Source organism: Brachyhypopomus gauderio, chromosome 21 (genome assembly GCF_052324685.1).
Source record: "Brachyhypopomus gauderio isolate BG-103 chromosome 21, BGAUD_0.2, whole genome shotgun sequence".
In the NCBI taxonomy this organism is placed as follows: Eukaryota; Metazoa; Chordata; class Actinopteri; order Gymnotiformes; family Hypopomidae; genus Brachyhypopomus; species Brachyhypopomus gauderio.
This window is the reverse complement of record NC_135231.1, coordinates 10,915,073-10,924,940: the sequence shown is the minus strand read 5'-3', so window position 1 is coordinate 10,924,940 and position 9,868 is coordinate 10,915,073. Positions and strand designations below refer to the sequence as shown.

General features: G+C 45.5%; 1 protein-coding gene across 1 annotated transcript in view; it reads left to right on the top strand.

Annotated features, from left to right (window-relative positions):
• The first annotated feature begins 777 nt into the window (after window positions 1-777).
• LOC143484979 (inactive dipeptidyl peptidase 10) overlaps window positions 778-9,868 on the top strand; it is a 38,198-nt gene continuing 29,107 nt past the window's right edge. Inside the window, exon 1 of the mRNA XM_076984081.1 lies at window positions 778-1,212. Within this exon, the coding sequence (XP_076840196.1) occupies window positions 1,173-1,212 (40 nt within the window). The 5' untranslated portion in view covers window positions 778-1,172. The remainder of the gene's footprint in view (window positions 1,213-9,868) is intronic.

Genomic DNA, 9,868 nt, shown 5'->3' with positions numbered 1-9,868 from the left:
CATAACGACATGCATGTATGTGCAAAATACATGCATATTTTTATATATATGCATTTGATAGTGTTCTTTGTTATGTCTAAGAATAACTAAGAATAATAAAAGGGGGTTATAATTGCTGTTATAATTAATTAACCAAGCAGTCAAACAATGGATAAACATTCATACTGGCCTTATTATCAGTATACAAAAGCTCGAAACTCACTTCAAAAATTCAATGGCAAACACTGCATAGTTTATACATAGAAAATATTAGACAAACATTCCTGAAACACTGTTTGGGGATGGGTCACAGGCACAGATTACTATAATGAAATACATTACATTTTTTATTTCCATTGCAAATAAAACTACTTCTAATACTACTAGCATACTACTGCTAATCTTGCTACTAAAAAAATGAGACCTGGTCACATTTGACTGCATTGGGTAGTGCACTTAGAACAAGTGTATCTCCCCACGGCCACTACGTCTTAGGGAGCCTAATCCACTGCGCGCAGTTCTTTAGATGTTATGACATTTGGTTATCATCAACACCTAAATAGTATAACATCTAGTATAAGTGTAATTTATTCGCTCTATTCTTTTGCGTGTGTGCGTGTGTGTGTGTGTGTGTGTGTGTGTGTGTGTGTGTGTGTGTGTGTGTGTGCGTGTGTGTGTGTGTGTGCGTGTGTGTGTATTTGTGTGTATATATGCGTGTGTGTGTGTGTACTTGTGTGTGTGTGTGCGTGTGTGTGTATTTGTGTGTATATATGCGTGTGTGTGTGTGTGTGTGTGTGTGTGTGTGTGTGTGAGCTAGAGAGAGAAAGCGGGAGGAACGAAGAAAAGCGAGAGAGGAAAGAATACGAAACGTAGCCGGTAGTTTGAGCGGATCTCAGTTCATCAGCACAACACATCCTCACAGAGACTTTGATCAGCGCACCAGAGGTTGCGAGATGCTTTGATGGATTTCTTGGTTGTCAATAGGCATTGATATTAGAGGAGTGCATGAACAAGAGATTGCTATTCAGAAAGAGAGAGAGGAGAGAGAGAGATGGGCAACTTTATACACGCCACACAAAAATACTTTGCGACACCCTAATAAACTAACAGGTTTTAAGTGCTTAGGGCAGTTACAGTGTTTTGGAGCCCAGAGTGGATTTTTCTTCGAAAGACAACACGGAGCTGAGGCGAACATGATTGCCACGACACAACAGAACATGAACACGGACCTGGTAAACGGAGCCGCATGTTTTATTCCTCTCTCAGTCCGACGGTTAGATGCATGCAGCCCCATATCCCAGTGTAGTTTAAAGGGGAGCAGCGTTATGCTTTATTCTGTAAACTGAACGAGTTATGCGGACTGTCAGTGTGGAGATACCGTAAATGCATGCGTTTATCCACCGGTTCACGTCTGTTCTGCAGCGGTTCCATTCACACTTTCCAAGGTGCACATCCATTCTCCTGCAGGTCCGACCCGGTCAGCCCACCCTGCAGTGTCCCTGGACGGGAATTTTCTCCACCATGCTTGGATAAAAAGAATGAAATACAACTAACCCCATAGAAGTAGATAAGAAATCAATCGACTTGCTTATTTTATTATTTATTTGTTTATTTATTGTTTATTTATTATTTGTTTATTTTTGCTGGTAGTGCGCAAACGTGAACAACTCATTAAATGTCCACCTGCTTTTATCTTTGAACCTGCACTGCTTTAAGAAAGGTCTTTCCAACAACCCTAACCCAGCTTACAAAAGAGGTGGTGAGATTCAGCTTAGGTGAGAAAGCTGGATCTCTATAATGATACATATCAGCACTTGTTTGATCTCTCTAAATATGGGACAGGACTTAAGTACGGCTCTCGGGGATGATACACGCCGTGTCTGGCGGTCAGAGTCAGTGGGTGCACGCTGACTCCTAAACCCCTCTCCTTACAGCATAGTTACAAACGCAAGGCGTGCTGTGGGTGGTAACTACCTCCGCCGTGTTGTCCCAGCACTACAGGAGTGCTGACACCCTGCAAGTGTCACGGTGACTAAATGTTATTGTCGTGAGGGGTTTGATTTTGGGGAAATATCGGCAGGGGCGACGGCGATGCCCCCCCGTGTCTACGGCTCAATCTGCAGCTCTGTCGTCAATACAAGGCACGGGTGAGTCTGTGGGAGACAAGAACAGTGTAACAAACCGTATTTGTAAATAGAGTCCGCCTGTTGGAAGAGGTGCATCGCCACACCGTGTAGGCAGCGACACAGCACAGGTCGTTTACTCCAGCCCAGTGCGACCCACAGCCAGATAAGAAAGTACCTGAGTAATTAGTTTGGTTCTATTGTGCTGCCTGTTCTGTATTCAACTCGTACTGCCTGGAAGCAGTATTCATCAGCACTGCCCTGTGTTTTGCGTGTGACGGCCTTATTGGTGTAATAAAATGATTGGCCGCCTTTCTTCATATTGTGGTATATATGCTGCTTAAAGGAAGTGATTTTGGATTCTACCAGTTCCTTAATAATTCACTCCAATCATGCTTGTTCCTCTACGGAGCGGTGAGACGCTAGAACGAGGGCCGGACCAGCAGGCGTGAAGGCGTCACGCTGGTCTTCTGATCTGAGGACAGTTGAAAAGACTGATCCTGGAGGTACTTTGGAGGTTTGGCCCTCCTCTGACCTCTGACCCCATCGAGTAAAGGCTCAGTAGATGCATCACTCTCCATGGTGTGGGCTGGTGGGCCATTTTGTGCTTCTTCAGCTGAATTTTAATGTTATGCACATTTCTGGGTTTTATGGCAGGACTGTGAATGCGGAAGACAGAATGCGTTTAGTACTGTATAATCTCTATAAGCGAGCGTGCAGGTAAAGGTAGCGGTGGTTTAAACCAGAAGATCTCTGCGTTCTCAGCCGCTTAGTGCTTAGAAGTATTCCTCAGTCATCAAGAGCAATATTGCACCTTGTATAAGGAGTTGTTCTGCTCCTGGAAAGACGCACTTAGACATCCTCATCCTCAGACATCTTCATCCTCAGACATCCTCAACCTCAGACATCCTCAACCTCAGACATCCTCATCCCCAGACATCCTCAACCTCAGACATCCTCATCCTCAGACATCCTCATCCTCAGACATCCTCATCCTCAGACATCCTCAGACATCCTCAGGAAAAACCATGTCGCCTTTTTCTGTACTTTGTTCCTTGTCAAACGTGTCCATCAGATTTCAGGCGTTCTTTATTCCTCTGATAGTTGATCATAGGCTGGGGAGGGTCGTCCCTAGAGAAATGAATTAGTGTATCAGTGTGTGTGGAACTCTCCCAACGCCCAGACATCTATTGATTATTTATATTTTCTTCATCTCGGCAATCACAACAGCGTGACAGCCTGGCCAGCCCCCCCTCCTCCTGGTTTACTGGGAGCCATGTGGACAGAGTTGCCCAGTTTCGCCTGAATTTTCAGACTTTCAGGATCAAACGGACGGTGCTGCCTGGAGACTAGTTAACGCGCCCCGTTTTTATTTCCTAACGCCTCCACTCTTGGAAGCGTTGCCAGGTGGGGCGGATTAAAGCCATTCAGGAGGATCTCCGCCCCGTGGCCGCCCTGGGATCCCTCTTCCATCATTAGAAAATGGGCCACGACAGTGATTAGTTGCTTCAGTGACCATGCACTGTATTTATGATGGCAAATTACTGTTGCGGGGATAGTGCTCCAGAGTGAATGTGCACATTTACTTCAAGCTGGTAATTTGTCACACTTATAGGAGAAATAAATCCCACTGAGATTAACATGTCATATTATTGCCTGTCAGACTGTGACTCTAGGACTAAAGAAGCTATATACAGTAATCTGGTTTTGTTTGATTCTGTCAGAGCAGACAACAGCCTATTCCCACGATCTGTTCTGGTGTCCTTCTGAAATCGTTTTGACTGAATGGAGAAACTTCTTTTTCTGCTACCTCCCATAATGACAGGTCTGGCAGACTTATGAGTATCTGTCAATTTAAGAGGACAGGTGTCTTAACAGCTACAAAATCAACCTATTCCCATGTCAGGTCTTTTTTTAAACAGTCACTAGGAATTTGTCCACTAGTCTCGTTAGCTCTAAAGTTGAATATGTGGGGCTTGGTTTGACTTGATGTGCAAAGCTGGTTCTTGCATCACAGACCATGGTGAACCAAACCATTGTTCTTGTCCTCACCAACAGCTGTTGAGAACTTTGCCTGAGCACTACCCACAAAAACATTGTGATCTCAAAAGACTTTACAGAAACAACCTATTTTTCTTGCCCGGGCAGCCGAGACAGTTATTTTACTCGAAAGCGTGTTGGAGCCAAATTTCTAGATTACAGAAGAGAGCCATCTGGATTGGGGTTTCAACCATCATCTCTTCCTTTCCACACACAAACACAGCATAGTGTTGAATATCAGTTAGCTTTTGACAATGACTAGCTCACACCTGTGTCTGCTGTCTCTGGCATTGTTCAACCACAGTGTCTAGTGTGTTATAGAGTAGGTTGCACTCATAGAGCACTGAATTGTAGCTCTCTTTCTGCGGTAGCCGCATTTTTGAATTGGGGTGGGTTATAGCACAAAGATTTCTTGAGAATACTGTCTGCACCAACACTTATAAGAACTGGTTAGTCTGCACAAATAGAGCTTGAATGCTTTGTGTGCACATACACAGAGAAGTCAGCAGCAAAGGACATCTGCGATTTCATTGGGGTTCAAGGGCTTCAGTGTTTGCAGATCCAGTGCAAGAACGTTTTTCTCAATACTGTTGAGTTGCTGAAAGAATGGTTCAAACAACCGAGGTCAAAGTAGCTAAATGTCTAGGAAACATACCTCTATAAAAGAGGGTAATTGGGGTGAGATGTTCCCATCAATTCAGGGTTTGACCTGATTGAATATATATGTAAAATGAGCAAATGGCTACCGCCAGCATCAGCAACACAGTAAAGAATTGTTTAGCCGCTCTAAACAGGTCTGTCTTGCAATATGTGCAGTATGGGCCTCTCAAAGTGAATATGGAGGAATTTAGAGATAAAACAGCTCAAGCTAATAGCACTGGAAGGGTTTAAAGAGATTTGTGAATTATTTCCCAGTGTCGCAGTCTCACAGGTAGTTTGCAAATTGAGGAACCTGAGAAGCACTTCTCCCCTGCCCACGTGTGGGTGCCCCGCGGAGATCAGCGCGAATAGAGAGAGGGAGTGATGGGACGTCTCCACGGTGACAGATTTGGATAGGCACGCCTTCCTGACTCTGGGTAGCGTCTGCGCTCATGAGTCTACCATGAACAGAAAAACACGGAACAAGAGCGAGGACAGCCCTTACGGGGGACCACTTCTTACTTTCCTGAGGTTAGAGACTGAAACGTCCTGAGGGCACTGACATTTTCTAACGTCGCCATGACCAGAGGTGCCAAAGTCAGGGAACTACAACTCCCACACTTCCTGCTGTGTCACTTCAACCTGCTGTCACCAAAACCAATAAAACATGGCTGGGTATTACACTAGATTAGAAATGTCTTGCCGGTGAAAAGGGGTTCACGACAGATGGGAGGGGCTAGATGGGTCAGAAGATGCGTGGAGACGTCGCAGTGAGGGAGGTTCAGCATGAATCATTAACTGAAGCGTCTTTTGGCACTGTATATAAAAGTCAATGCCCAGTGCAACCACGCGCAAAATATTGCTTAGCATTTCAGGCGTTGGAGGTTTGCAGAGACTGATGAAGACTTTCAGGTTGCCAGGATGTGAGAAACTCCTCAAGCAGGATCATGTGAAGATGTGTAAATGTTCATTGGGGAAGGGTATCACCAACATAGCGGTTGGGCACACTGCATATCAGCAGTCACCATAAACTCATCTCTGCTCCTATCACAACTTCACATTGTACAATTAAACGTTGTGTATCGCAGAATACCGTCATTCATTCTTCTGATCATAACTTAGAAGACGACGTGGCATTTTAGGCTGTAAACGAGGAGAAATCCATGCAATTCTAAAGAGTTAACGAAAATGTTTTTGGGATTGTATTCAAAGTGTATGCAAAAAAAACGTAGATCCAGTAGTGTCATTCTTCATTCTGCTTCATATTGACATGAGGAAGATATTTCATGCTTCATATTAGCTTGAAATTCTCATGTCATATTTATATTCACTACCCTCATTACTTCAGGTCATCTTCACCTCTCTTTCGGCAACATATCCATCATTTCACTTCTAACTTCTATTTAAAAATGTAAAAATAATTACAGGTTTGTCTCCCCAAACATGAGCGGCGTGTCTGTGCCTGGGGGAGCTTGTGTTGTGTTTCTGAGCGGTGCTCTTGTGCGGTGAGCGTGGTGTGAGGCAGACAGAAACGTGGCAGCAGGAACCGTGGGGTTCTGTGGGAGGCGCAGGCCTGCAGGCTGGATGAAAGGAGGCGGAGGGCGTTGGAGAAGCTCCAGGCGGGTGAAGACGCGGGTACCTCTGCTGGGTCTGTCACGGTTCCCCATCCAGAGCCGCACGAGTGTGTGGATAATGACGGGCCTGCGCCACTCTGCTCCCTACACACTCCCACGCCGCGCCTGTACGTCTCTGTGCAAAAGGACTGACGGCATCCCATAATGAGGAGGCCCGGCCCTGCACCTGACACGAGAGCGCCCCCCGCAGGACTCTCAATGGGCAGCGCTTAGCCACCCACATATGTGGACCGTCATGGCGCTGCGAAAGTCCTTCGCAACTGTGGTAAAAGGATGGTGTTTACATTTATGGCCTTTAGCAGATGCTTCCTTCCAGAGTGACTCACAAAAACAATTTTTTTGGTATTTGGGACGTAGTCTGTAATTTGGCTCCAGGGCCTATATAAATGTATGATAGTGATGCCTCTGGTGCCAGTGTTAGATTGTGCCACTGAGAGGTGTCCAAACACATCACGTTGTCCTGGAATGAGTTTCCAGCGGTGAGACTGCGGAGAGGAGGCCGTGCATTTCACCATCAACGTGCGCTTGGCATCAAAGTTTAACGCCTCGAACGGAGAGCAGCAGCCGCCCTTCCCACAATGCCTCAGTGACCGTTCAGCTCCACCAGCACGTGCTGTTGGGCCAGTCTTTGGCAGACCAAATGTTTAATGGTAAATCAATATCTAAATGAGTTGGAGGAAAAGACAAATGATGGTAAAATGTAAAGCACACTGAATCATTGTTCCTGGTTATAGATTTCAGACGCTCTGCATAAATATCAGCCTGTATGTATCATGACACTTTTTAGTATTGTTTTATTTAGTATTGTAGTATTTTGCAAATGGGCTGAATTACACTAGAATGAGGAAGGTGTTTGATAAAGACCAAAAGACACTAATGCACGTCTGTCTGTCGGTGCAAATGTAAATGGCTGAAGTGATTGTTTTAGCATTTCTTGATGATACTTTTCCAATATCATCTGACATGGTACTGTGAAATGAGTAAATCCCAGCAGGATTAAGGTGAGTAAATCCCAGCAGATGTGAGGTGAGAAAATCCCAGCAGGATTAAGGTGAGTAAATCCCAGCAGGTGTGAGATGAGTAAATCCCAGCAGGATTAAGGTGAGTAAATCCCAGCAGGATTAAGGTGAGGAAATCCCAGCAGATGTGAGGTGAGTAAATCCCAGCAGGATTAAGGTGAGTAAATCCCAGCAGGATTAAGGTGAGTATATCCCAGCTGGATTAAGGTGAGTACATCCCAGCAGGATTAAGGTGAGTAAATCCCAGCAGGATTAAGGTGAGTATATCCCAGCAGGATTAAGGTGAGTATATCCCAGCTGGATTAAGGTGAGTATATCCCAGCAGGATTAAGGTGAGTATATCCCAGCAGGATTAAGGTGAGTAAATCCCAGCAGGATTAAGGTGAGTATATCCCAGCAGGATTAAGGTGAGTATATCCCAGCAGGATTAAGGTGAGTAAATCCCAGCAGATGTGAGGTGAGTAAATCCCAGCAGGATTAAGGTGAGTAAATCCCAGCAGGATTAAGGTGAGTATATCCCAGCAGGATTAAGGTGAGTAAATCCCAGCAGGATTAAGGTGAGTATATCCCAGCAGGATTAAGGTGAGTATATCCCTGCTGGATTAAGGTGAGTAAATCCCAGCTGGATTAAGGTGAGTAAATCCCAGCAGGATTAAGGTGAGTATATCCCAGCAGGATTAAGGTGAGTATATCCCAGCTGGATTAAGGTGAGTAAATCCCAGCTGGATTAAGGTGAGTAAATCCCAGCAGGATTAAGGTGAGTATATCCCAGCAGGATTAAGGTGAGTATATCCCAGCAGGATTAAGGTGAGTAAATCCCAGCTGGATTAAGGTGAGTAAATCCCAGCAGGATTAAGGTGAGTAAATCCCAGCAGGATTAAGGTGTCCCATGTCTCTGAAGCAACTGGTCTGGGTAATATTGGATGACCAGTTGACCCATGCAGGTTTCTCAGAGGATTCGCCAGCCAGCTGCATCTTTACTGTAGTCTAGTCATCTTGTGTGGTCTAGTCATCATGTGTAGTCTAGTCATCTTGTGTAGTCTAGTCACTTTGTGTAGTCTAGTCATCGTGTGTAGTCTGGTCATCATGTGTGGTCTAGTCATCTTGTGTGGTCTGGTCATCTTGTGTGGTCTGGTCATCTTGTGTTGTCTAGTCATCATGTGTAGTCTGGTCATCTTGTGTAGTCTGGTCATCTTGTGTGGTCTGGTCATCTTGTGTGGTCTAGTCATCTTGTGTGGTCTAGTTATCTTGTGTGGTCTAGTCATCTTGTGTGGTCTAGTCATCTTGTGGGGTCTAGTCATCTTGTGTGGTCTAGTCATCTTGTGTGGTCTAGTCATCTTGTGGGGTCTAGTTATCTTGTGTGGTCTAGTTATCTTGTGTAGTCTAGTCATCTCTGCACTACTGCACTATCTCACTCTCTAGCACGACAGGGCTTCATAAGTTTTTCGATGTCTCTCCACTACTGCAGCTTCCCAGTTCGTCTCATGTTTAAATCTCCTCAGCTATTCTATTAATTCCATTTCCAGTTTATTCTCCAGTCTTGTTTAAACACAAGAACATACTGTCAGAGATGACAAGGCAGTTTTGAAAGTAACAGCCCACAGAGATGTTTACAAATCAAAACTGCCCTGATTGACAAATCGAACGCACCGTGCCATCTCTGCACTGCATCTGTCTCTGTGATTTGTCACACCGCAGTCCGATATAAACATATTTATGCTCCTCAATTTTCTGTGACTAAAAGATATATTGGCAGGACAGTGCATTGCAAAGCAGATACCAGAGAGAACTGAGCATAGATCCACATAATCCATCACGGAAAGTCATAATGAGACAAGGAGGCCACACCAGTGAAACTGCCTCCTGGTTCCGTTTCTGGCTCTGCCACGTCTCTGGTGTCCTGGTTGAATGCTGGTGTCTGGAATGTCTGCCCTTTGTCTCGTGTAACTCATGTACAAGCTGTTTGCAAGGCACGCATCACCCTGCGAGGTTTTGTCGAGGACTCATTAGCCCTGCGAATCGGCTCTGAGTGATTTATTGTGTGGTTTTTACTGTCTTGACCAGGCACTGTGAAGTTAAGGGGCTCCCCCGAGACTAATTTAGGAATCACTCGCAGTGCCAAAGTAGCCATGGTGCTCTGGAAGCAAATTGAATAATTGTATCGTTCCTTTTATGGTGGCAGGCACTGGTGGTTGGGGCACCGGTGGCGGCTAACGGAAGCGTGCGCGCAGAACGGCTCGCGTGTTATAGAGGCAGGAGAGGGATTGTTCTCGCTTGTGAGGAGCAGTGGCTTGGCGTTCAGGAAGCGTCCGTCCCGCTGCGCTCCAGCCCGTATTTCTGCCTATTAATTATTTCCCCTGGGGGTCTGGCCCTGCTGCTCCGCACATCGATCTGCCCGCGTTGCCGCGAGGTGCGGTGCGGGCGGGAATTTCTT